The sequence below is a fragment of the Ixodes scapularis genome, unplaced genomic scaffold (assembly GCF_016920785.2).
Source record: "Ixodes scapularis isolate PalLabHiFi unplaced genomic scaffold, ASM1692078v2 PGA_scaffold6__148_contigs__length_123643588, whole genome shotgun sequence".
Classification (NCBI taxonomy): Eukaryota; Metazoa; Arthropoda; class Arachnida; order Ixodida; family Ixodidae; genus Ixodes; species Ixodes scapularis.
In genome coordinates, this window is record NW_024609881.1 from 110,248,238 (window position 1) to 110,276,171 (window position 27,934).

At 46.5% G+C, this 27,934-nt stretch overlaps 2 protein-coding genes and 1 pseudogene across 2 annotated transcripts; 2 read left to right on the forward strand and 1 right to left on the reverse strand.

The window, feature by feature from the left end:
• Window positions 1-5,312: 5,312 nt before the first annotated feature.
• LOC120844854 (carbohydrate sulfotransferase 11-like) lies at window positions 5,313-6,988 on the forward strand. The gene is made up of 2 exons (XM_040216840.3): window positions 5,313-5,493; window positions 6,143-6,988. Exons 1-2 carry the CDS (start codon window positions 5,332-5,334, stop codon window positions 6,986-6,988), a joined length of 1,008 nt encoding a protein of 335 aa, XP_040072774.3. The 5' UTR covers window positions 5,313-5,331.
• A 14,080-nt stretch (window positions 6,989-21,068) lies between these two features.
• Window positions 21,069-21,579, forward strand: LOC8031461 (annotated as a pseudogene).
• Window positions 21,580-23,629: 2,050 nt separating this feature from the next.
• LOC120844866 lies at window positions 23,630-27,394 on the reverse strand. The gene is made up of 9 exons (XM_040216854.3): window positions 27,344-27,394; window positions 27,095-27,268; window positions 26,742-26,844; window positions 26,581-26,664; window positions 26,266-26,508; window positions 25,764-25,935; window positions 24,574-24,722; window positions 24,338-24,515; window positions 23,630-23,731 (listed from the first exon to the last, which is right to left on the reverse strand). The coding sequence occupies exons 1-9, from the start codon at window positions 27,389-27,391 to the stop codon at window positions 23,710-23,712; spliced, it is 1,173 nt and encodes a 390-aa protein (XP_040072788.2). The 5' UTR covers window positions 27,392-27,394; the 3' UTR covers window positions 23,630-23,709.
• Between the last annotated feature and the right edge of the window lie 540 nt (window positions 27,395-27,934).

Genomic DNA, 27,934 nt, shown 5'->3' on the forward strand with positions numbered 1-27,934 from the left:
GGCCCAGCTTAGAGCCCGTTTCACGCATGCAACACAATTAGCCATACATGTATCTTTTTTTTTTAATAATGCCGGTGACACTTTGCTTCAGGCAGTGTCGTTTGACTATGCGAATGCGTGAGCTATCTTTTTATTACACTTCCGCTTGCTCCAGGCACGTGAACACCGCACGGTCTATCGATCCTTCCTCGCTGATCCTTCGCTTAGCTCGATGGCATGCTAAATTAATTCAGGAAACTAAAAAATCAGTGTACTAGGGCCTTAAGCAAACAAAACATTCTTAATTTAATAATTTATTTCAAGGTCAACAAAGGTCGGATATTGTATGGAAAATACTGAACGGTCTACATAAAACAGAATATAACTTTTTCTAAACAAATGGAGGTTGCAAAGGTGACGGTTGGAGGTTGCAGGTTGCAGGTTGCAAGTTGCAAGGAGTACGGTAATAATGATATATTAGGTGCATACAGATATATCCACGCTGTTGCCTCTGTAACGGAGTCTCAGACCCAGTCAAGCTGTGCAGCTTTTTCCTGAGTGTCCTTCAGTCTCTGGAAAATAAACTATATTAAAATTGAGATCGAAAATAACTTTGGAAACTATAGACCTATACTCGTTTTTTTCATATCTTTAAAAGGCTTAAAAAAATCATACATCAAAGGCTATATGCAATCTGAGAGAAATTTTCAAATATTACGCCTTGTCAATGCGTATTTATGAAAGGTTGCTCCCCAGAACTAGCATTACTGAATCAAAATGAATTACTTGCTGGTAGTATCGAAACAAAACGTATGACACTTTTAATAACTCTCGACTGTACAAAGGCCTTTGACTGTATAAATCATGAAACATTACTTAGAAAGATGTACCTGTATGGGGTTCCTGGCATTGATTTCAGTTGATCAAGTGTTATCTTCATGATCGAGATCACTGTGTTGAAACAAATCAGAATCGATCTAATATTCAGCCTCTAACCGCTGGGGTACCACAGGGCAGTATTCTGGGGCCGCTTCTTTTCAGCTTGTATATTAATATTTTGGTAAACTTTGACGATAGTGTGAACTACATTATGTATGCAGATGAGTTTATATTTTTCAGCATTTAACACGGATCAAGTGATTATTAACGCTAACCTTTTTCTTAATAAACTACAATATTGGACAATATCGAATTCCCTGCAAATAAATGTCGGCAAAAACAAAGGCTGCCCTTTTACATACTGAAATAACAATTTTAGGTATATGTCCGTCCTTTCCCTTGCTTGATTCACTATTTATATAGTTGAGGGTATGAAAGTGCTTGGGGTAATTTTTAATCAAAACATGGTCTGGAACAAAACGGGCAGTATACGTGTAATAGCTCTCAAAACATGTGAGTAAGACATACATATATCGTGACATGATTCCCAGCTCCGATATGATACTCGTGTACAAACATATATTTTACTATCATTAAACATATTGTTTCTTAGTATAGGGCAACAATACTTTCACATATATCAAACAAATACATATTTTCTAAAAAAAGAGTGATTCGTAAATATACCATACTGCATTGAATAGTCAAACGAAATCATTGTTCGAAAAATTTAATATTGTACAAGTTATCAACTACTATAGTTACAAACTTGCCCTTTCATACAAAAAGTCTTTATCTCTTAACAATTTATTCCTTCCAATCTCCACCCTGGAATTCACGCAAAATACATACAATACTCGTTGTACGGATATATGAACAGTACTGCATTCCAGGACTAATTATGGCAATCAAATTATGAGATCTACAGTATCGCGTTTTCTAAACTGGTGCACCGAATTTAACATGAACATGTTGAGTTGGACTCGGAAAGAGGTGAGTTTTGTCATTGTTAGATCTTTTCCTAGTTATGTCTCTGCATGCTAAGAGCATAAAGTGATTGTACGATTTAGCTTACTTTGTATTTGATATCTTTGATACTAATGCGCTGTTTGTTGGTAATTATTTAATGTTACATATATTGTTCGTGTATGTGCTCTTGTCTCTGCTGTTATATGTATGTGGGGGGAGGGGTTAGGTTGCACGTGCTTGTCAAGCAACACTGAGTTGCTTTTTTCCCTCCTTCCCTTCTCCAAGTGAAGAGAAATAAAGGATTTGAACTTGTAATTTGAATTTGAGGACAGGTATATTTTTCTAACTTGTAAATCTCAGCCAGCCCTGCAGCTGCAGTACATCGGATGTCAGAAGCGGTACATGAAGAATGATCCCAAAACGTCGGGGGTCTTTTAAAGCTTCCACTCGACCAAACCGAACGCCGACATGCCAGGAGGAGGAGCGTCATCCCACAAGGAGCACAGGCATTATGACTGGACGCCTGACACGAGAGTGCCGCAGAAATAACATATTATGGAACCGTTTGATAAGAAGCAAAATCATGGAACCAAGTGGAAATAGACATATTCAGTAAACTAAGCAAATACTCATGATATTCACACACCAGCCTTTACTCCTTCAGAGTCAACATTACCAAGAATCGCGGTCACTGCCAGCGGTGAATTTTTTGAGGACTCTCGCCTCTCTGACCCCCCCCCCCCCCTCCCCCTCCTCCAGCAATAAGAATAAATGGGGCAAACAAGGCTGGCGGAAAAGGCACACTTCTTGCACTTCCTTCAACCTTTCCTGAACATCTGGTGCGTCCGAAAACTAACTCCAGTGATGAGAATATATGTTATTTATTCTCATAATCCCACTAAGGGACCTCGTTGGCATTGCAGAGAGCATAGTTTAAACTATGTCCACATGATAATAACATCATACCACACCGACATGAATGAGCACAAAAAAGGCCCAACTAGAGAGAAAAGAAATCACACTCGTAACAAGTAATTATTTTTGTGACTTGTGAATTACAAAGACGAACACACCTCTGAGCACCTAGTGTAAAAGTATGTGGTGATTCTGGACATGGGCATTGTTATACAGCTGGGCATTTCATATACGTCGAGACAATACACACTCAGCAAAACCCCATCGAGCAGCATTGACTGTCACCATGCTTTTAGAGCGCAGCTCTTGGGGGCCGGTTCCCGGCTTGAGCGGCGTCGGCGTCGCCGTCGGCGTCGGCGTAACCAAGGCCATCCCAAGGTCACGTGACCCCTCCCAAGGTCATCTCAAATTCACGCGACCCCACGTGACCCCCTGAAGGTCACGTGACCCCCAAGGTCACGTGACCCCTCCCAAGGTCATCTCAAGGTCACGTGACCCCAAGATGACCCCACGTGACTCTTTGAAGGTCACGAGTCCCTTCTGAGGTCACGTGACCCCCGAGGTCACGTGGTCTCCTCCCCAATGTCACGTGACCCCCTGAGGTCACGTGACCCCTCCCAAGGTCATCTCAAGGTCACGTGACCCCAAGGTGAAACCAGGTAACGTGACCCCTCTAAGGTCCCGTGGTCTCTTCCCCAAGGTCACGTGACCCCCCGAGGTCACGTGACCCCTCTAGGTGACGTGACCCCCGAGGTCACGTGACCCCCTGAGGTCACGTGGGGGTCACCTTGGGGGTCACGTGACCTTGAGGTGACCCCCATGTGACACACAAGGTCACGTGACCCCCAGGTCACGCCTCCCCGAGGTCACGTGACCCCCTCCCCGAAGTCATGTGACACCCCCCCCTGAGGTCACGTGACCCCCCCTGGAGCATAATAAAAAATGAGGGGAGGAGGAGGAGAAGGAGGAGGGGTCTACCCTCCCCTCAGTACCCTTCACTCCTCCTCCTCAAGAGCTGCGCTCCAATTCGGCGTTACAGGGATTTGTAAACGGCTTTCACTTTTTCTTTGGCGTAAAACACGTGATTAAATTCCAGTTCACGTCGAACGGCACTGCAGACCCGAGCCCAATAGACTATGAGCCTGGTTCACAGAGCTTACTGAACAACATTCTTGTCTAATGCATGCCTGGACAGCATTGCCGAAGCGTGAAGGAATCATGGAATTAGCGCACTAGCTACAATGGTTGTAAAATGGAGTATACTCTGTTTCACCATAATTAGGCAAACGGCGAAGGCTGCAGTCCCAGTTAACCAATACGAACGTTGAAGAGAACCACGTGACAACATATCATCAGAGTGTTCTCCTTCTGCGAGAGTTTTCACATACCTTCACTCAGTCTTCCCGATGGGTTCGAGCGGGCTGTAGAAATCGCTCTTTGACAAGTTATGGTGAAAAGAAGTATAGGCCGCACATACTTTTGGAAGAAGTCTATTGGAGAGACTGAAAGGAATGGTAGTCAACATGTCGCTGCTTTTTCGGTCAATTGGGACGAAAACAAATCCAGGTTTTGTCAGAATAACTAGAACAAGTAAATAATTAACTGACTGATACAATTAACTCGTTATGAACAAAATTTCGTCTGCAGTAAACCCTACGAAAGGGGAAAATGTGCAGTTCATTTTCCATTCTCGAATTGATTTAAATATAAAGAGATGTTTCTATATAAAGTGCCAGGCTGCTTTTTTTTTTTTTGTAGGATTTTCGATGTTAAAATGATGGGAGAAAGAACCATAAAAAATAAGTGATTACGGCAAGGTGAGGAGCATATAATACGAAGATTTGCTAGTTGTCTTGTGAGTTGCAAGGGGATACTTGAATTGCTTTGTAAATGTTAGAAGTTAAATAGTTTCCGAATAATTGGCTTGAATACTTTGTAACAGTTCGCGTGCACGTCTCATAAGCGAGCGCAATATTTTCACACAAAACAAAGTACTGCAATCAAATGCAAGCTACTGTAATGACAGTACGTTATATAAAAATATTGAGAAGTTCGAAATTGTCGGCAAGCAGCGGCACATCGCGACCACCGCGCACCGAACCAACTCGTGTTTACCAGCTCTGGGCGCTACCATCGTACCGGTGACGTCACGTCACGTGATGTCACGTGACGAGAAGTCACTTTTTTGTACAATGTGGTGACAACCGAGGCCCGTGTCGTACCTTCTAACTTTAGGTTTAAAATTCTAAACGGTGATAGAGTGCAGGCGAGCTGCTAATTAATCAACAGCTTGTAGACCCTGAGATGGGGAACGATAATGAAAAAACAGACAAACACAACAAAACTTTCAAAAGTCCCTCTGCCTTAACCCCTCCCCCCTCCCCCTCGTACAGGTGTTTTGCAGAAAGTAACATGCTCATTTCAGCAGCGCAGTACATGTTTCGTACAGCTGCGAGCATTTGAGCAAAAAATTATTAACATTTGCTCTGTTGCAGCCGTATACGCCATTCGCGTAGTTGTAAACAGACTGCGCCCTCGTCGAAGCGCTCTATTCTTCGTCCAGAAGAGTGCCCGTGAGCTTGAAGTCCTATGAAGTGTACAGCCATGTCTAAGAAGTCGACTCGTACGGTCCAAAAAATTGCCTTGGCCGTTTCGTGTGCAGCAATTGTTGTCTCGCTGGTATATTTTGACTGGTTACGACCGCCACCTTTTTTCCCAACGCCAGCACCCGGCGGCACGCCCAGAGAGCAGGTAATACGCAGTGTTGTTGCTATGGTCACTCACACGACGAGAGCAGGAGGGAGGTCCCCCAATTTCCCGCCTTTCTAACGACCTTCCTAGCTTCAACAATGCTACAGCGTCATGTGAGCCTCGAGCTTGCACACGCAGCTAAAGCACGGTGGAAGGCAACGGGAAGCGTGGTGGTGGCCTGGCATCCAAAGAAGCGCCCTGCCTTTCTCATTCTATTAGTGACTATAGTGTTCATTCCGATTTTAATTTCTTCTGCAGATATTACAAGTGTAGCCTCAGGGAAATCCTTTGAATGAACCTTTATTTAAGCGCTTTCGGATTTCATATTTGTCGTAGACGGCATAAAAATGATAGTTTTGTTACGTTAAGATTATTGCCCTAGAAAATTTCTGCTCTCGTTGTTTAAAAGCGTGGATGAAATCGACTCGAATAGCCGCAACCCTAAAATAGGTTTTGAATAATGAGGACTTTTGGTAGAATGTAATAAAGAGCTTCGTGTTGACAGAAGTAGCTCGTGATGACTCTTCAAGCACAGATTGAGCACGCGCGCGCAAGGCCCGAAATTCACAGTGTATGCCATCTACAACGAGTATCGTTCTGCCTTTCCCGTGTCTATTGTTAATATCGTGTTCTTTTTTTCTTTCCGCAGACTTCCAGGCGCAGCGACGATGACTTCGAGTTCAGGGCACGAAGAATCAGCAAAGTGTGTCGCACGTACCAGATGGCCCTGGCGGATAACAACAGAACCATACAAAAGCGCAACTTCGGCGATGAACGGTCCACCTTCTGCAACATCCGAGAATGTCCCATCATGATGGACCCCGTACGGAAAGTAGGCTACTGCTTCATCAGCAAGGTTGCATCCACCACAGTTAAGACCATCTTCGGGCTTCTGCTCAACATCAGCAACACGGGAAACACAGTTAACAGCTTTCACAAGGCCTTCCATGAGCAAGTCTTTACAGTCTCACCCATGACGTTTCTACAGAGGAGCAGCCAGGCGCGCTATACAAGGGCCATGTTCGTAAGGCACCCCTTCGAGAGGCTAGTATCCGCTTACGTGGACAAGGCGCTAGGCCCACGTGCTGGCAATGTCTATTTCTACGAAAAGTACTGGAACGACGTGCCTGGCGTTAGGGAAACGGGCCGGAATTTGACCTTCCCGGAGTTCATCGACTACGTACTGAATCAGACAGTGAACCAGATGAACTCTCATTGGGCTCCGTACTATGTGATGTGTCAGCCTTGTACCGTCAAGTACGAGGTGGTCGGAAAGCTGGAGACGGCAAGCAGGGACTTTGCGCTGTTCCTTGAAGCGCTGGATGTTCGGCCGGAGGACATTCCGCAGGAAAACAAAAGTGGCGACAACGTGTTGCGCAAATCTGCCCGAGAGTTTTTTAAGGAGCTTACTTTCCATCAGGTGATGCGTTTATATGAGCGGTTCTTCTTCGACTTCGAGATGTTCGGGTACGACTTCAAGGACTATCTGCAATGAGCGTGTGCGCGATACCAAAGGATGAGGCCAACTTCTAAGAGAGTTCTTTAAGGCCACTGCTTCAACAAATCTGCAGTAGAAAAGAAATCCCTCATGCCTGAAACCTATAAAGTTTTTTTTTCTTCAGATGTGTATTCAAAAGACAGATTTACTGGATATTATATAGGTCTAGACAACGTGTGTGTCCCAGCTGCATAGAAATACTGCTTCATATCTTAACGCATAACCTCCTGTATACTGATAATGCCTGCCCAATCGCCGGTTGCCAGCTATCACCACAACGGTGCGTCGCTTCCCCGTAAAAGACAGAAAATGTGAACGACGCGATGAAGCCTCTCTCGTGCGTTTTATTCTTGGCGCTGTTTTTGGCATTTATCATTGTTGGTGTGGGCAAGAACCTGCAGGGGCTGTCATTTTATTACGCCCCAAGCTACACCCGGGACCATGGAAAATGACTGAAGCTCATTTCGAGGAAAGAATGCGCCCCAATTATGCCTCCTGTCACTCAACTGTATACGGTAGGCACCTTTTTAGGCGGACATTAAAGGGGTACTCCGCCGATTTTTGAGCTACCTCAACTAACTATATTTTCTGACTCCCAGGCCTTTACCCTTTCTGGAATGCTATTTAATATCGTGAAATTCATAATAGTTATTGTGAAATCGGCAAATGAAAATGATGCAGACATTCAAATATACCCGCCCTTTTCAGGGCCGTGACGTCAGTGGAAGTTCAGCTTGCCAGTCGGGCGAGCAGTCTAAAAAATAGAATATGCCAATTATTTGTTCCGTGCTGGAGCGCGGGGACTGGAGCGAGCTTCCAAGGCATTCATTTGACACCATGAAACTGCTTCAAATCAGTTGGGAACAAATTCTACAGTCCAAAGAGTGAACCCCTGCACTTCCAATGACGTCACTTTTTCATTGTTGCCAGTAGAGACTTTCAGTTTGAAAAACACGGTGAGGACCAAAATTGTAAATTCAATAACTTCGTGAAAAAAAATTTTTTTGACCTAATATTTGGGATACTATTTTGGCGATGTTGTTTGGCGAGTTTAGCAAAATTTCAAGCAAATCGGGGACCATGAAGAAATCGGCGGAGTACCCCTTTAAGGATGGCCTGTCTGGTACCCCTTCGTTCATCCTGCCGAGGCTTCACTCGAAGTCCAGCTTGGCTCAAGCTTCCCTTGTGTCGCAGCTGGATCAGTCCATGTGTACCTGCAGGTCCTCTTTGGGCGCTACTTGACTGGCTCTCAGCGTTTACACTCTAAAAAAAGGTCTGTGCGTCTACTTCCACGCACAACACTTGGAAAGCCAATCACCGCAACTTACGAAGGCAGCTCAGCCAGTGACAATGCCGAAACATATGTTCAGACCAAAAAGCGCAGTCTGAGTTGTGACATTAAAGGGACCATGAAATGACCTTTTTACTTTTTCCAGATAACTTTTACATTAAACCGTCAATGTTCACTGAGTGCCGAACAGGCGTCCGTTTTCGTCTCGGTTTATTAACTTCTACACAAAAAATGAATGAGATATCGACTTTTTTTTTCTCTCCAACTGACCGCAAAACAAGCCGTGACGTACGCTGCTTCCGGAACCGGAAGTTCTCTCGGCAGTAGGAGTATGAGAGCGTTAGCGGCGACGAGTTGGGGTGCGCCGGTAGGTTTTACTGCGCTGATGTCACCGACGTATTTTCTGAATCGGCGCCTCTCATCGCAGCTGAGCGAAATTCAATGAGATATGTTGCGCTACAGCGACAGCATGGGACTAATCCCATACGCCGGTATGCCTGTTGGGAAGTGGAGCGATTCTTCTGGTGAAGACTCCAGAAGTCAACCCAACTGTCATTGTTGGTAAAAGGCGGCCCGTGTCAGTCGTTCGCAAAGCGAGGTAGATGGAAACAAATTGCCGCGGCGTTTTTCGCGGCCTCGGAGATGCAGGAGTGAGCCGACGTTAAAAAAGATACGTTTGAGCTACGAGTGTCAGCAAGAGCCACGTAAATACCTGTTCACACTCGGAGCGGACGCGCGCGTTTGATGGAAGTACTGTATTCGCGCTGTTCGTAAGCGCTTCGGGACCGTTCTATTACGATTGCAACTCGATACTGACGCGACACCCGGCAAAGAAAGGTTGGACCGGCATTGAGCTATAGAGCTATAACAGTTCGTGGGAGGTATTCCCACGAACTGTTATAGCTCGACAGTGACGTGCAGTCTGTCAGAATAAAAATGGCATACCAATAACAAAGTGTACATACCGTGTTACGAAGGTAATCCATACGGCGTTTATTTCAGCTCTATATCACACAAAACAAGAAGATAGAATCGACGAGAGTCCCATTTCGACGAGTGTTCGTCAACACTGCCTCGGAAAACAAGGTGAAGAGATTGACCTCACCTCTTAATCTAAAATTGAGGTCAGCCATCAAACTATAATACGGGAAGGGTCCACAAGGGTCGTGCGGGCATATTCCATTCAGCACGCCAGCCAGTCGTAGGCAGACGGTCTTTCGACGAAGCAACGCTGCGCCGAGTCGGAGTGCCTGCTAGGCCTATAGACCTTTTCATTTTAGTAGTTGCCTCACCGGCGGACAGAGGGCGCTGACGCACTCGGCGCCGTTGTACTAATGGCTAACAATAGGACAGAGTTGCAGGAATTAATGAGCATCTGTGGTAGGGAAGGAGAGGAATTAGGTTTAGAATTCAGTAGCGAAAAATCGGCAGTCATGATTTTTAACGAGGATGAAGTTGAGAGGCTGAAGATACAGAATATTACAGTTGAGAGAGCTAGTAAATACAAGTATCTAGGAGTATGGATATGTGATGGTGCAGAATATCTCAGAGACCATGAAAAGTATATAATAGGTAAGGGCAACAGAAATGCAGCTGTAATGAAAAATAGAGCACTTTGGAATTACAACAGGTATGAGGTGGTGAGAGAGGTTTGGAAAGGGGTCATGGTGCCTGGCTTGACTTTTGGAAACGCAGTGCTATGCAGGAAATCCGAAGTGCATGCGAGACTAGAAATAAAACAGCGCGGAGTAGGTAGACTGGCTTTGGGGGCACATTGCAAAACGCCAAACCAGGGAGTACAAGGAGACATGGGATGGGCATCATTTGAGAGCAGGGAAGCGGTGAGCAAGGTAGAATTTGAGGATAGGTTGAGGCAAATGGACGGGGAGCAATGGGCACGAAAGGTTTTCAGCTATTTATACATGAGGAGTGTAGACACAAAGTGGAGACAGCGCACTAGGAAATTAAGAGGAAAGTTTTTGGGCTATAGCGAAGATACGGAACAGCAAGTCTCAGTTAAGAAGAAAGTTAAGGCCACAGAAAGAGATTGGTGGCTAGAGGGAATGCAGACAAAGACGGCTCTGGAAAGCTATAGATTAAACAAAAGAGTTATTGCCAAAGAAAGCATTTATGACAATTCTAGGGGAAGCTCATTGCTGTTTGAGGCAAGAACGGGTGTTCTGCGAACCAGAACATACAGAGTGAAGTACCAGGAAATTGATACAGTGTGCACTGCTTGTGGAGAGGAGGACGAGACGGCTGAGCACTTGATACTCTACTGTAAAGGGCTTCACCCTATGCCTACCGAAGACAACATAGATTTAATGAAGTCATTGGGTTTTAGAGACAGCGAAGGGAGAGTGGATTTCAAGACTGTAGAGATTACCAAGCAAAGATTAAGTGAATGGTGGCAGAAATCGAGAGAAAACTAGGTATTTTCTTATCCACTGATGGCAAGGGGGTTTCATAGCCTCACTTTCTTTGCACTGCGGAGTGAATGTAGATTTCACATTTAAATATTCTAAGCTTAAATGGTAAAACAAAACGGCTAGGTGGCGTAAGCTACCGCCCGATCCAAAGGGCTCAGCCGTATTCATCCATCCATCCATCCCTTAGGTTGCTTCAATTTGGTTGGTTTCGGTTTCAACGTGAACGCGGGTATGTTGCTGTTTTACGTTGTTTTTGCTTAATTTTGTGATACGATTATTTTCCTGGTAGCACACAACCACTGAAACAGTAGTATTGAGCCACTTTGGTGACTACGAGGTGTTGTTTAGCTTAAAGGGGCACTGACACCCCAAAGGTCGTATTCTTTTTTATTGTCTAAAACGATGCAAGTTGTAGTCATAGACACGCAAAAAAAACCGCATCGCGAAAAAAAATTTCCCCCCGCGCGCGCGCGCCTTTTTATTTTTGGCGTTTAGATTTCCCGCGCTAACCTCCTTGCTTCTTTTGATCGGTGACGTCAAAAATCAGGAAATTTAGAAGCTTTGTAGGCGACATTTTTATAACATTGAATAACGGCAATTGTAAAACATGTTTTTTAACGCAATGACGAACGCACTACGGCCTTTCTTTTTGAAATACCAAAAATCAGATTTCGGTGTGATGTCGCTTCCTGAATTTGTGTTCTCCCTCGGAAACCTTGGCGGCGCTCGAGCAGAGGCTTATCGCCGAGTCGGGGAAGACCGGTTTTTCCCCGCGTCGGCTCCCTTCTATCCCGCCTGCTCACCTCCTCCTCTCTTCGGGTCGCGGTAGCAACGGCGCTTTGCTTCACAGCGTGGTGCGGAGGTCCGAAAGAAAGTCGAGTCGCAGGAGACCGCAAAATTTGACTCACTGCACTGGCGCGGATCGCGCGGGAACTTCAAATTCGGCATTTGGAAATTGTTTTTTTTTAATTCACAAATACTGAATTCCCAAGTTTCGAATTTTGAGGGTAATGTCCCGGCATCATTTTCAATCGTTTCGGATAATAAAATAAATTACGATTTTGATGTGTCAGTGCCCCTTTAAATTGTGGGCTTTTTTTACCAACTCCTTTGATGTATCTGATTATGGTCGGTTGCGAAAGGCCTGACTGATGTACAGGGAAGAATACCATCGTGTATGGCATTACCCGATGACACCAGTTTCCACAAAAACACACTAATTAAGATAGTAACATGTGAATGTAAAGGGGGAAGCATATCGACAGCTTGATTAGCAATGTTCTGAATCGACCAGAACAGATGAACTCGCGAATTTACAACTCACTGTTTGGTTTTCGTGCGCACCCAACTTTTAGTGAACTTCGCAGAATAAAAACGTATCGTGTAATGACGCAGATAATTGATATAAAAAATAATATCGTCTCGGCCTCTTTTTTTAGTACTCATAAGCAGCATTTCGCGATATTTGCCCTAGGAAATACATTTTTTTTTATATGAACACTCACTTACTCAGGATATGATATAAGTGACAGGCCCGTCAAGTTAAATCTGGCATTTTTCTACCGTAATATTAGCTAAATAAAATTAAAGGGCGCAGGCGGAGAAATACATCGGAAAGTTTTGCTGAATTCTAGCGCTAGGCACCACTTCACGGCCCTGTGTGAACAAATATTTATTTCTTAGAACGAATTCGCTTTATGGAAGCGAGCATGGTATACAATTTCTTAAACTTCGTAAGTAAACCGACCAACCGTATGTCTACGTCGCAAAGAAAGAGATTGAGAACCTCATGCACATATAGGTGTGATATTATGAACAAACAAATCGCTTGGTGTTGACGTACCATTACTTTTAGCCTCAGATAAAATACAAGTTCAACGTTCGTTGTCTATCTTCTCCGCGAGTTTCCTCACATAAACAAAAGAAACTGTTTTCAATATAATATGAATACAAAGAACTATACTTTCAGGGAATACAAATAGTCTCCTTGTGCTGAGTATTCTTGACGCCATGTGATCCTAGATGCGTGATGCAAACATACGCGCTTCTTACTGAGAATCTTCCGCCACTATTAGTAAACAAACCTCAGGAGTCGTCGAGTAGACGTATCGGACAACAGTGTCCGAAGTAAGGCAAGCAAGCGCGGTGAAACGCGACGAAAAACACGAATACAATACATTCGCCAAGGCGCGGAGGGGAGAGCGGAGCAGCAACTTGAAGCAACCAAATGGTTGCCGCGTCACGTGATTCCAAGATGGCAGCGCCCATGCGGGGGAGGATGAAAAGGTCTATATTCTGAGCAGCTCGCTTCGTCCGAGTCGGTGGATTTTCTATGGGTGTTTGTAGATCCAGCGTTCTTGTTCGTCGAGGTCTGTTTTAGGTACTTTTTTTCATTGCTGCTTGAAGTCGGCACACGCGAGAAGAACACGTAGAAAAATAAACGTTCAGTCAGTCAGAGTTTTGAGAGGAAGGAAATCAAAGCAAAAAACGTTCGTCAGTCGTCGCCACCCAAGTAACTGAAGTCGGCCCTGCCCTACTGCGCACGCGCAGTAGTTGGTTCGTTTACCACACGATAGATGGCGCTTGGCTCTCAGCATTATCAAATTTGGCAATTTTCGCCACACATCTCTAATTATGCTACAAAATGTGGATCTGAATATTATTTAACAAAACGTTTAGGACGAACGGGCGAACTTACTCTTGGAAAGCTTGCAATTGCACGGGCTTCTCCTCACGAGCAGAGACATGGCGGCGGACAGACGCCTTGCTTCCTATCGTCCGTAGGGTCTACTCAGTGGCGGCCATAGCTGTGTGCGCGGCTTCTGAGCGCACACTGGCGGCGAGTTTTCCCCAGTTCTTTCGCAACGTGCATTTCGCACCATCAAGGTTGCCGGTCATCGTAGGCTATTAATGCGAGCTACGGTCTGGCAGTCAAGCTGCCTGACCTCTTGGAGCTCGGGAAACATTGTGCCGTCAAAGTGCTGGCTCGCGCCTGAAAAGCGCCACCCAAAGGGCTTGTACTCGTCTATGAGGAAAGAGCTTGAACATTAAACACTTACACGCAGACAGGACCGGAGATACACAGAGCTGTATTCTCCAGCCTCTACCGTGCGAACGCCCTTGCCGACGTAATGGCAAAATATTCTGCCGGGATAGGACCACCTGACTTGGCCATAAGTTGCACCGAAACGGATCCGCATCTGTACGTTCACAAGACTTGCGCACAGAACACGTTCACAAGGTTTGTCCTATACTGAATTGGTCGCGGTATTGGGCGTAGCTTCGTAGCATTTGCAGGATTTCTAGTTACATGTCATCGAGTGCCACGTGAGCTTCCGACGAGTTCTCAAATTCACTCACACGCTTTTAGTTATTTATTGATACTGTTAGCCCTATCACAGGGCTATCACAGCGCCCAGAAAGAAAAGCAACCGCCAATGCTGCTTGATCCACTTTAGAGAGAGGTCGATTATTCTGCGATATCGCAAACCTAGCCAAGACGCAGAGTTCGTTTCTGTACGAACAACGAAATGAATCGGTAATATAAATATTGATAAAGATATGGCGGCCGAGCGTTAGCTGCACCCGCTATCTCAGGGATCCTGAGTGGCAGCAGGGCTGAGAATTGAACCCAGGGATCCTGGGTTCAATTCCCACCCCTGCCCGTTTCTATCTGGATGAGCATCGCACCGGTGTGCGGTCGTGTATTGTTACTGCGCGACGTACGTTAGAGACCCCACACACTAACGAACAAGGGCGTATTCTTGCCGCCTTTTGTCCCGTGTAACACACCCCAAAACTTCAGCTTGACACACAGCGCAATACAGCGCACTGACGGCCCAAACTTATGCGAGAGGCTTGATAAGGGCACAGTGTAACTTACGAAACAACTAAAGTACGTATCAAAGACTACAGAAAAATAAAACACTGAGGTTTTTTTAGTAAGACAGAAAACGACTTTTGGTTTCAGTCAGTAACACGCGCATTGGCTGTTTTATTAAGTTTTACCACAAGGCTATCAAGTCGCTCGTGATAGTTGGTACCGTCGGACCGACATCAGTGCGCTGAACGTCGAACTGAAGTTGTAGCGTGTGTTATGTGGGACAAGGTGTGTAAGACTATATGCCCCTTTGCTAACTTTCTCACCTACAGTGGGTCACAATGTCGCCATACTCTGGCCGACTATACTCCTGCTGTCTAATGAACTTACGACTCATTTGATATGTTTCCCTCGCCTGCCCAGCTTTCTTTCATTATTCTCTTACTTCCTTCTACTCCGCGCTGTTTCTGCCATACGGCCGCAGGCATTCTAAGCACTGTACAGTTGAACAAAACCGCGGCACCGTTTCGTGGCATGACCAGGCTCTAAGAAATCCGGAGCGTGTATTTGTCCGGAAAATGCTTGGGGGAGCCAATCACTGCAATCTGAGGAGGGGGGTTTACGCACCTGCGACTGCTTATGACCGTTTGCCTCAAAGTGTCTTAAAATCCCTTACGACGAGAAAACACACTGGCGCCACCTATCGGGTAACCATGGAACACTCGGCTTTTCCGTTTATTTACTCTAGTTTTCATTCATGATTTTTTTTTTATTTTACTCTGACTTTTCACATTGTAATAAACATCCACTTTTCTATAGATAGTGTACGTACAATTGAACTCGCAAATACCGCAAAACCATCGGTCTAGTGAAATGCAGTTGCGGGTGCACCTTATGGATGGCGCCGGCGTACCAGTGTGTTCTCTCGTTGAAGGAGATCACAAGAACTTGGTCGTAAGCAAACAAACAACAGTCTGCGTTGTGACACTGAGCCTTGTGAAACGTCGTGCTCAGTGTCACAGCGTAGTCTATCGACCTCGTCATTAGCCAAGTTCCCTCCGTAGATCGCAGCGGTTGGTCCTCTCAAGTTCTTTGCGGCAAAGAAAACGCTCCAGACTCCTTGGAGTGCATCTACGCAGCAGACCAGACACGACAGCGCCTTGACGAGACAACGTGTGTGCCTGGACACTACTTACCCAGTTTGACCCTTCGAGATAAGATACCTAAGCACGGAAGTCAGGGATACTGAAGAGCTGAAAGGACGGAGATGCCCCCACGGTATCATCTACGAGTCAATATTATCAGAAGGCCAACAGCGCTTCCGCGTAGAGGGCCTTCCAAACCACCACGTGCGACGGATTCACTTGACGTACGCGCCTTTTTTGGCGGACGAAATACGGCTGTTATACATAGGAAGCAGATACTACTCAAACTGATACTACACAAGCAGATACTACATAACATGGGAAGCAGACACCACACAAAATAAATTTTTGCGGATTGTTCATACGCCGCGCGAAATAACTCTTGCAAGATTTGGTTCCCCTTTTGACGTTTGGAACACGTACGTCTTGATGATGTAACATATAATTGATCTACCGAGTGTCTCAAATATCGGCCAGGCTCTTTAAATCGACCGGAAAATTCGGTTTTTTAACCTATCGCGCTACGACTTTGTGCAGCGTTGCCCACAGATGGTGCATTTTTTTGTGAAACTTGCAAAGAGCAAACTTACCTGAGGAAAACGTAAAAAAAGAAAAAGGCTTACCTCCTACGGAAACGCAGCGACGCCACCGGTCTTCAAACAATACGGCGCCGTTTCGCACGAGAGACAAGAGATGGCGCAAGCGGTCGCGACGCCGACTGCAGTCAACGAACGAGCATACGGCGCCGAGAGCAGGCGTCTTTAGCAGACAATATTTTCGATTCAAAAGCGGCGCGCGTTCCGCAGGCGGCGACAGTCGCTCAACTAAAAACAGGCGCGGTCACGTAAAGGAACTGTAAAGCAGACGGCACCAGTACCCCGAAAAAAAACAAAAAAAGAAACTCTCAAAATATCCCGACGAACCATTTTTTTTAATCGATTATGCACCCAATCAATGTGTTCTTTTTTTTTAGCAAGGATGATAAAATAGTGCTTTGGCAACTATATGAAGAAAGCTCGCGCCGCTTTTGAGTCGAGAAGATCGTCTGCTATTGACGCCGGCTCTCGGCGCCGTATGTTCGTTGTTGGCGGCAGCTGGCGTCGCGACCGCTTGCTGAGGTCTCTTGTCTCCCGTGCGAAACGGCGCCGTATTGTTTGAAGACCGGTGGCATTGCTGCGTTTACATAGGAGCTAAGCAATTTCCTTTCTTGACTGTTTCCTCAGGTAAGTTCGCAAATATTACCCAAAGAATACACCATCTATGGTGTATTCTTTGGGTAATATTCTTTGGGTAATAAACTGTAGCGCGATAGGTTAAGAAACCGAATTTTGCAGTCTGTTTAAAGAGCCTTACCGCTGTTTGAGCCAACCGGTAGATTACACTTGCATATATTTTAATTCTCTACATAAAGATGGAATTAGTAATGGTACGCGAGGAGCCGGACTCATTTTACTCTTGGTCTTAAGGTGAAAACGAGTATAGACCGACAACCTGTTTACAAGCAAGCCCGGATAAGGTGTGGGCACTGCGCTTGCGCAGAACCCGGATTCGCGCGAAGTGAAGCCTCTGCGCATGCGCAGTGCCGTCGACAGCGCCACCGTAGCTGTGTGACGTCAGGACCGCGCGTTGGTCTATAGAAATATCAGGAGCTCACAAAAGCGTCCGTGGAACGAGAACGATCGCATATAGCTTAGAAAATATCTTCCTGACGTGAGTTCTTGGGCGCAACACAAGACTGAAGAAAAGCAACAACATAAAAATGTGGTTTTATAAAATGTCTAAAAAGTGCTATGGTTACAATGGAATTGGGGGAGAGAAAAAACACTTGAAATCTCTAGTTTGAAAAAAAAAATGAAAGACGTTTACAGCTCCCTGTAATACCGAATTAGAGCGCAGCTCGTGAGGAGGAGGACGGGAAGGGTACGGAGGAGAGGGTATGCCCCTCCTTTTGTCCGCTACATTTACCACTAAATTTAGCGGGATAATTTCTCCGCTAAATTTAGCGGGGAATTTTTTTCGCTAAATATAGCGGGAAATTGTTTCCGCTAAGTTTAGCGGGTATTCTTTTCCGCTAAGTATAACGGGGTGATTTCAGTTGAGATCGACCAAAGGATGGCTGGTCGACACTTTTAAATCAACTGATGTTTTTATATTGTACAGGGTGATTCAAGGAGACGCCAGACTCTTTAAATCGACCGGAAAATTCGGTTTTTTAACCTATCGCGCTACGACTTTGTGCAGCGTTGCCCACATATGGTGCATTTTTTTGTGAAATTTGCAAAGAGCAAACTTACCTGAGGAAAACGTAAAAAAAGAAAAAGGCTTAGCTCCTACGGAAACGCAGCGACGCCACCGGTCTTCAAACAACACGGCAACCTTTTCGCACGGGACACAAGAGATGGCGCAAGCGGTCACGATGCCAACTGCCGCCAACGAACGAGCATACGACGCCGAGAGCCGGCGTCTTTAGCAGACAAGGAACTGCAGTTCCTTGTTGTTACCGCGCCTGTTTTTGTTTCTGCGACTGTCGCCGCCTGCGGAACGCGCGCCGCTTTTGAGTCGAAAAAATTGTCTGCTAAAGACGCCGGCTCTAGGCGTGGTATGCTCGTTCGTTGGCGGCAGTTGGCGTCGTGACCGCTTGCCGTATGCTCGCTCGTTGGCGGCGTTCGTTGCGCCATCTCTTATCTCCTGTGCGAAACGGCACCGTGTGGTTTGAAGACCGGTGGCGTCGCTGCGTTTCCATAGGAGCTAAGCCTTTTTCTTTCTTTACTTTTTCCTCAGGTAAGTTCCCTCTTCGCAAATTTTACACAAAAAAAAAAGCGCCATCTGTGGGCAACGCTGCACAAAGTCGTAGCGCGATTGGTTAAGAAACCGAATTTTGTGGTCGACTTAAAGAGCCTGATGCCTCCTTGAATCACCCTATATTGTCTAGTGTCTGGCATAAACGAATCTAAACCTAGTTTTGTCCAGAAAAAAAAAAAAGATTGGGGACAGGAAAAATCGTAAGGCATGAAGAGGCGGACAGTTGCGTTAACGCGCACTGATGGAGGGGCACGTTTGAAAGTGAATAACTAGAACGATAAAATTAGGAGAATTCTAATACTTTTTAGAAACAAAGTATGCGTACAGCTTGCTTGTGATAATTATAGTCATTATATTTATTTTCATTATATTTAGTTTTTTAAAAATTTCCAAACATGCCTGCTCGAACGACAAGTGGCAATATTTGGAGGCGTGTATCTCTTGAAATAATCTAATCATTATCATATACTTCTCAGATAGTATTCTACTTATATATGGCTATTATTGAAAAAATTGTATAAGGTGTCTGAGTGATACGATAGTCGGGATATATTTAGGCAAACATGGGACTGGTGGTCCCGTCACGTGAGTGACGGGGCCGCCAGTCATTTTAAGAATCACTACCAGCTTCAGCAGTTTGCACAGAATGATTGCCCACAAGCCTAGTGGTTATTTTCTGCATCTGGACATGGGAAAATGCACGCGACGAGGTTGGCGGACTCGTGAAGCACCAGGTCACGCTGAACAGCCTGAGAGAACGTTCAATAAACGCAATTCAGACGGCCAGGACAATGGTGAGCGTTCTATCCGAGAAACTGGGTGCAATTTGTATATCTGGACGAAAAAGAAATTCTTCAATATTGTTAACAAAAAAAAAAAAGGAGTGGCTGACGATGGGCGCCTTTCCTTGCATTCAATCTTGGCACGCGTGGCGGCTGTTCAGGTCATCAACATAACGAACCTGTGACATATACGTAGCACGGACAGTCGGATCTGCTTAGAAGAAGCTTTATTAAATTGGTACATCGAGTAAAGCCTTAGCGTAAAGTGCCAAATTTGATTCCCCAAGGCCTCATCACTTTGAAGGCAGGGACATATTATTTATCACACTTTTCTTCGCGGAGTATTTAAGCTACTGTTTTACTTGGTGACAGCGTATAATCTTTATCTGATCCCCATATGAGAATCATCAAACGTTATCCTTGCCCAGGACAAAAATATCTCGGCTGGCCACGATCCATTCGTACACCGAGAGTATCGAAGCTCTTATGGCGCATTCACACTGGAAGCGGATCCGCGTTCGCAAAGCGGTTGCGAACGTGGTTGTATAAAGGTCCAGTGCCCCCCCCCCCCCCCAATTGGATCTTTATACAACCACTCTACTGGATTTGTACTGTACTGGATCTTGGCTCCATTCCATGACTCCATCACAGCGAGTCTGCTACTCAAATAGAGACGTAACCCATTGCCAGTAGATAAACCTGATAACGTTGAGGCGTCTCGTCATTGTCTGTGATAAGATTCTGGCAATCATCACTCTTCTGAGCGGAGAGCCATCGACGATGACCATTTCCTGTTGTCTCCCTAGCTCTATAATGACCTCATTGACACCGCGCTATTTTGCGCTGATATGCTCCCGAACAGACACACCAGTTAATCACGATGTTTAAACCCTGAGACGACATTTATCTCTGCTTAGACAATCAATGGAATCTCGCATATATTCAGGCCGGCACTCGCAGGATCCATATTCCAGGTGTAATGATATATCAGTAGTCAACGTGCAATCCATTAGCGCGCAAATGGGACAAACGGTGTTACAAGTAGCATTACATTAAAGGGCCCCTGAAAAGAAAAAAAAAGTTTTTTTTAAACAGTCTGGTTGGGACACGCGTGTCAAAAAATAAATTTTACGCGGAAAAAAAATTTTTTAGAGCAATATTGGCTGCGCCAGACGCAATTTAGTCGGTAGTCACCTCCTTTCCACTTCTTCTCTCTCTCGGCATTTCGGGCGCGTGGAGGAGAGGTACTCCCCGCCCCTTCGTAGTGGATCGGCTTGGCTGCTTGGCTGCGCCCCGTACGAGAGCCATTGCTACTTCCTGTATCTGCCGGTCGCACGCCGTACCACGTCGTACCGTGAACGTACCGTGGTCACCGTGGTGCCGTGGTCGTGCAGACTAGACAGTACATAGTCGTCGCAATGGACCCTGACCTGAAGCGTCGGTTGCTTCAACGCTGCCAGGAATTGGGCCTTCGCCCGTACGAGGACACGCCTCGCCAGCCGGAAGGCGTCCGCGCCGATCGCCGCGAGACAACCGCGCGCGAAGAATCTGCCGCGGAAGGCGGCGAAGCGGGTGCCTCGACGAGCTCGTCCGAGCCGCACGACCCTTCAAGCCGCCGCGAGGACACGCAGTGGTAACTGATATTTTTTTATTAAACGGTGAGTGCGGTGTCGCGTGCCTTCACTAATCAGCCACTAACTGTCCCTTTGGGTACCGTAACTGGCGAGGGTGGCGATAAATGTGTTATGCTGGTATTGACTGGCACGATATTGTATGCTACAAGGTGCAGCTGCGGCCACTGCGTTGTGATGCCCACGACGCGAGAGTGCCTGTGCTGTCAAGAGGTCAGCCAGGTCACCGCCAAGGCCGGCAACAAGTGCATCACGCGCCACAAAGACTTTTTTGGTGCCATCCTGAACCCCGTCGTCCTCCAGATTGCTTATGGCATGAGGGCAATGGAGCTGCACGACGGGGAACTCCTCAGGCAGAGAACGGCCCATAAGTAAGGTTGAATATGCAGAATGTAGGCCTGCATGAATTTTTTTATCTGCAAGTTCGGCCTAGTCTAATCTGCTGGTTGATATTCAGTTGACTAATTCTCCCCGAGATCGCGTAATTTTGTCACAATTTTATGCATGCATACTTCTCTTCCTTCCAACAGGAAATACAGGTATGTGGCATACCGTCAGTTCTCCAGGTGGATATGGCAGCGGCATTGGCAAAGGCAACAGGAAAGTCCTGCCCTCCTGTGTCATCCAAGCCATCCGAACTGCCTATCCGTCTGAAGTATATCGGGGGTTTGCGTATCCCGCTCTGTAAACGTATACAGAGCACAAGCTCTTCTGCCTCATGCACACAGGGAGTTATAATGTCAGTGCACCGAGAACTTGTTGGCTTATTGAAGAAAATAGTGGGTAGACCTCTAAGCATCTAGCATTGAGGTCTACCCACTGTTCTTTCTGACAAAGCCAATCTGAGCTCGGCGCCGTCCTCACGTCACCGCAACTCATGCCCAAGAAGCAGGCGACTTTCTTTCCGCGTTGGTTCCGCTAGGATCTACTGGACGACCTATTCCTACTGGACCATAACCCAATACACCGAATACAGATAAAAAACCTTTATTGCAATTTTCGCTAGGGCTAGCCACAGTTAATTTTTAAACTTTTACTGCACTAGCAAGTTATCAAACCCCCATGAAGGTTTGCTTCCCCCCTAAGCACGGTTCATAGACCGCATTTCCCCCTCCACTAAGCCCGCAACAAAGAAGCTGCTACCGTGCCTGCATGCCATTGGTGTCTTCCGCTGGACTTGTACTCCAGTCATGTTACTGTACCTTCAGAGTGAACTGGTGTATTTTACGCAACAGGAATGCAGTGTTGCTGTGCTGAGGCCTATAGAAATAAAAGAAGTTGCAAGCTGATCGTTTTGGGACGTATTCTTTATTATCAAAATGAAAATGTTTTACATATATGCTGGGGAAGGGGTGTTTAGTATGTAAAAAGGGAGGTTGTTTTAGTAAAGCCTCAGAATATTGGCCTCTGCATTGTAGGCTCCATTGCATAGTGGTCTATTGTTTCATCACTGGCACTGGGAGGGTTGTTTTTTTTTTTTTTGTGGGGGGGGGGGGGATGTTGGGGATGTGAGAACATGCATAGTATAGCCACTCAAACTAGAGACAAAACAAGGGCAGGCACAATAACATACAAATAATCAGTCACAGTTTATGTGCATGGAAGAAAAGTAATCGTAGAGAGAACCCCCTGTGAACTTGGGGTCTGCCTGCGACATAAAAAAGGCACACACTGGCAGCAAACAAGCACTTACCTCTGCTGTAAAGAAAGCAACAATGCAACAAATTATTCGAATAAACGTGACTAGACAGAAAGCGAGGCAACAATGCATGCTGAAGAGACTGGCCGCCCTTGAGCTCCAAGGGAACGTTCAGGTTCCGAGCGTGCACCTGCAGCTTGCAGGGATAAAAAATATGCTTCGTTATCTTCCCTACCTCATGGCCAGTGACTAACGGCTGGCAGTGGGGAGGAGAGCCCTCTTGTGAACCTGGGGTCTGCCTGCGACATAAAAAAAGGCACACACTGGCAGCAAACAAGAACTTACCTCTGCTGTAAAGAAAGCAACAATGCAACAAATTATTCGAATAAATGTGACTAGACAGAAAGCGAGGCAACAATGCATGCTGAAGAGACTGGCCGCCCTTGAGCTCCAAGGGAAGGTTCAGGTTCCGAGCGTGCACCTGCAGCTTGCAGGGATAAAAAATATGCTTCGTTATCTTCCCTACCTCATGGCCAGTGACTAACGGCTGGCAGCGGGGAGGAGAGCCCTCTTGTGAACCTGGGGTCTGCCTGCGGCATAAAAAAAGGCACACACAGGCAGCAAACAAGAACTTACCTCTGCTGTAAAGAAAGCAACAATGTAACAAATTATTCGAATACATGTGACTAGACAGAAAGCGAGGCAACAATGCATGCTGAAGAGACTGGCCGCCCTTGAGCTCCAAGGGAACGTTCAGCTTTCGAGCGTGCACCTGCAGCTTGCAGGGATAAAAAATATGCTTCGTTATCTTCCCTACCTCATGGCCAGTGACTAACGGCTGGCTGCGGGGAGGAGAGCCCTCTTGTGAACCTGGGGTCTGCCTGCGACATAAAAAAAGACACACACAGGCAGCAAACAAGAACTTACCTCTGCTGTAAAGAAAGCAACAAAGTAACAATTTATTTGAATAAATACGACTGACAGTGACACCAAAAAAAGGCATGCTACAAACCTTGCCTTACAAAGTTGGGTCGCTTCCTCTACTTCAGTAAAAACATGTTACACAGACAGACAATACACTCATGCACCTTGCAGGAAAAAGAAAATCTGCTCCATCCGTAGCATACCTTATGCCATAAACAAGTAACTGGTTGCAGTGAAGAGAGTGCCTTAGGTGGTTCAGATGAGCTTCTGAGATGATCTGCAGTGCAAATTTCAGTGTGAGCTACACCACACAATAGCCAGCAGCCACCGACTATTGTGGAAGGCAAAAAACTCGAGGTACACCTAAGCATTTCTTACGAGTTGTAAATGCGAAAGCATGCAAGCCGCTCCCTTTGTCGTCTGCTGCGTACTGAAAAAACTCGATCTTAGTCTTTCTTGTACAGTTATCGCACATTACGCCATCCTAATAAACATTGTCATCTTCTTGCTTGGCTTTTGTTCAAACATGGCGTACGGCTCGTTCCTCACGCCGGAGTTCTATCACGTACTAGCGCGCGCGCGCTTCGGGAACTCGGAGGCCATGGGTCTCGGAGGCCGCAGCGGCCAATGGGAGCTCCGTCGACGCACGCCAGTCAATGGAACCGAAGGCGAATCGCTCTTATTGGGGTCGCGGCAGAAACTAGGAGCCGTTTTTGCGTTTCGGTCAGCTCGCTCCATGAGACCAGTTAATGCTTTCGCATTAAAACACAAAACAATCATCTGTGCCTTCACTTCGATGAAGGGGGGCTACGCTTTTGTTATATTTTTGCTGTTAATCAAGCAGCCACGCTACCAGAAATGTTCACTACTCGTGTGAACATACCCGGCATGAGAGGCAAACCGGGTTCGTCTTGCCACGATCAGCTCGCTCTTGGGGGGCCTTGGATAGCTGGCACACATGGGCGGCGGATGGTCCGGCGGATTCGCAGCGACGGCCTCCTTCAAGGTGGGCCATTTCCCCAGGCAGACCATTAACTCGTCCAGGAGCTCATCACGGTACTCTGCAAGTCGATATCTCGTGTCACGGTTTTGTCACCCACTGTTTCCACAATAACATACGAAAAGTTGCGTCGGCTGGCTTCGGGCGTGCCGTTGAGTGGCCCTTCCGTGATCTGGGTGTTGCGATCTTGAAGCAAAGCTCCCCTTCTCTGGTTGTGGCTTGCTCACGCCCGACATTTTCGTTGAAATAAAGCACAGCCACCAAGGTCCTACAATAAAGACAGACACAGCATGGGGCCGAATTAACGCAAGAGTATAAGGTTTCAACAGGGCACAAATTTCATACACTAAATGGAGTAGCACATTCAAATTTGAAAAGCTAGTCCAAACTTGATGATAAATTATGAAGCCTTGTTTACAGGGTGCTGGCTTGAAAACAACCAACGGAACTTTTGACCTTGCTCTGCTCAGGCTTGTCCTCCCAATTACAAGCAATGTACAACAGCAGAAGTGCGCAAAGTGGGGGTCGTGGGGCCTCAGGGAGCAGAGGGCACGTTGGCATTATTTCAGATATTTTACTAGCAACTTCCCAAGCAAGCCATCTTCAATACACTGCACTGCAAGCTTTACAGCATTGGGCGCGTTCAGTAGCGCCTCCATTGCCTCCGGACGGAGTGACTCGAGTCGGAGTCCTACTGAACCTACTGAACGGCAAAAAAACCCGCGGCTCCAAACCCGCTTCTGCACAGTTTCTGCTTCCTCCCCTGTGCCAGACGGTCTCCGAATAAACTGGAAGCAGGCGATGGCGAGCACGATCGCTTCTATTTGACGCCGGTATTGAAGAAGCCTTGACAAGGTCGTTGAAGAAAAAGCGGGTGACTGTACATATCAGTGCTGCTGTTCGAAGTGATGCAACGCGATCGAGCCCTTCGCTTGGCGGTGCAAAGGCAGCTACTGTTAGAAAAGGCGACAAAAAACGTCGTCGGCACACGCAAAATAGAGAGCTCGGTGAATCTACGCCGCCGGTTGCGATACTTTTATACGGCCATACATTGTTCTGCCCTTCGTAACGAACTTCCTATAAAATGTATTCGTATACACAAGGGAAGTTCAGCCGTGCTCGGTTGGTCAGGAACTGAAAGCAAGTGCTGTGTGCCCTCTTCTAGCACTTCGTCGTCTCCCGCCTAACGCTTTCGAAATTTTTTGTTCACATTTGATAAGGAAGATTTGTGACAATATACTATAGCAAATTTTTTTGAGAAATGGTCAACTGAATAGAGGAAGGAACCATTAGGCCAGTTTAGCTTTACCTTGCTTCCATCCCTTCTGGTGAAAAAACCCGAGATTTGGAGGCGAACCCTAGCAGCAGGCTGTTGAAGGCTTCCACGTAATACGTCTGAGTTCCGGGGGACAGGTGCTGGATATCCTTGAGAAGCCGCGGGATTGCAACGATACTCCTGAGCTTTTCGTAAGCTGGTGTACCTGAAAAATGTATAGAGCGTGACAGTGTTAACCCGAACAAGTTGTTGCCGGCTTTTCTCAGACCTGAAAGGTTCTCATAGGAACTAATAGTGCAGCGAAAGCTGCTCACTAGGGGCTCTAAGTTAGGCAGCAAAACTGACCGCTTTTCAATACCCTGTTTGAGGAAAACATGGAAAAGCGCGGATGCCATGTTTGTGCTTACTGTGTTCTGCAGTGTACATATACAGCTATGTGACATCATCAAGGCATGTCCATTCTCCCTCCCCTCACCCTACCACATCAGAATCGCAGCACGGCTATGTTGAACAATGAACAAAATAGTTAACTCACCGACAGCTAGCCAAGCGCGATCGGAGAGCGGCTGGTGCAGGCACTCGTGGTAGGGTCCGTCGTGGCCGTCATGCTTGTTGACCACGTGGTTGAGGAGGCTCATCCACATGCTTACCATGAGTGGGCCATTTCCTTCCCCCAGCGCAGCACAGTGGTACAGGTGGTTGTTTACCGGCTGCACCCACACCTCCAGATCCTTGCAAGGGCCACTCCGGCTTGCTGCGAGGAGCTTCTTCTTCACGCCTTGGAAAGGGGGCATCTGTTATCCACGGCATGTAGGAACCCAGTAGGCAAACAACAATGTGCACAACAAACCTTTGGAGATGTGCCACGTGTCGAAGTAGTGCTTTGTGCCACTCTCCATGGTCCTCATGTGGCACTCCACACCTGGGTGACGGTCTGCAGAAGAGGGATTGCGTGGTAGAGAGCCCAAAAGCATAGGCAGATTCGAAATTCTTCTGGTAAATTTTATATACCTGACATGAAAGAGGCAATGGTGAAGCCTTGATCCTTGAGCTTGGCAAGGCCGTGGAGGAAGGCCACCTTCTCCATGGCGTTGCTCGAGGGCACTTCAGCTGTCTGATTACAATATGTATACATTTAATGGTTCAGCAGTCGCTGTCAATGCCATATCTGTTTTTGTCAGCTGCATCAACCGGCAAAGACAGAAGGTCTGTCGTGTCTACCACTCTCTTTGGTTCACCCATAAATGCTCATTGCACCGACTAAATACATTTAAACTATACAATTTAACAAAAGATGAGGGATTGTAAATAAGAGATATATCAGTCCTACAGTAACCACTTTTGCCTTGGTTAGTAAATCTTACCTCACGAACTTGCACTTGCTCAATGTGGATCAGCTTCTTGGTGCTCGCCTCATGGAAGGTGTATGTGCAGTACTTGGCGCAGAACCCCGGAGAGTCGCAGCGGCCATCGCCAGCCAGATCAAGGTTCTTGCCTCGTAGTTCTTCCAAGAGCTCGCTGTTGCGTCGTTCGTACACCTGGCAAGCAATAATGGCATTTAAGTGGGTAAGACTGTCATTTCATTTTCAGAACCGCTTTCAGTACTAGCTGACCTGCTTCACCACAGGCAGCAGGTAACCACTCTGGTAGTAGTAGTACATGCGCTCCGTGATCATCGCAACGTTAAGTGACTCGAGCACCCTGAAGGTAGTCGCGACCTGGGCACCTGAAAAGAGAATGCCGGCACGAAAGAGAACATTTCCTGCTCCTTTGCCCCCCAGCATCGGTTGACTCCTCCACCTTCTCGTGTGCTTGTTCTCACAGGTGCTTGTCACTGTCAGCAGACTGCCCTTCACTACAGTGGTGTTGCGGCAAAGGGCAAGACACGTGTGGCACACCCGGAAGAGCTCCAGGAGCTGCCCCTCAAAAACAATGTACTTGCCCTCCTTCTGGGGTGGCACCTCTTCACGGTCTTGTTGATCACTAGAAATGTAAATTCAACTTTAATACACACTGGAATTTTTCGAAAACTGTTACCTCAGGAAGCTCTCATTTGCAGAGAGCACGTAGGAGCTGTCGGGTTCACCAGGCGCATCATAGTCGTCCTCCGTGTCATCGTCTTCAATGTAAGGATATTTGAAGTGATTAGGAGCTGGCATAGCATTAGTATGGGAAACACTGCTGAGACAGTGGTCTTCTGACAG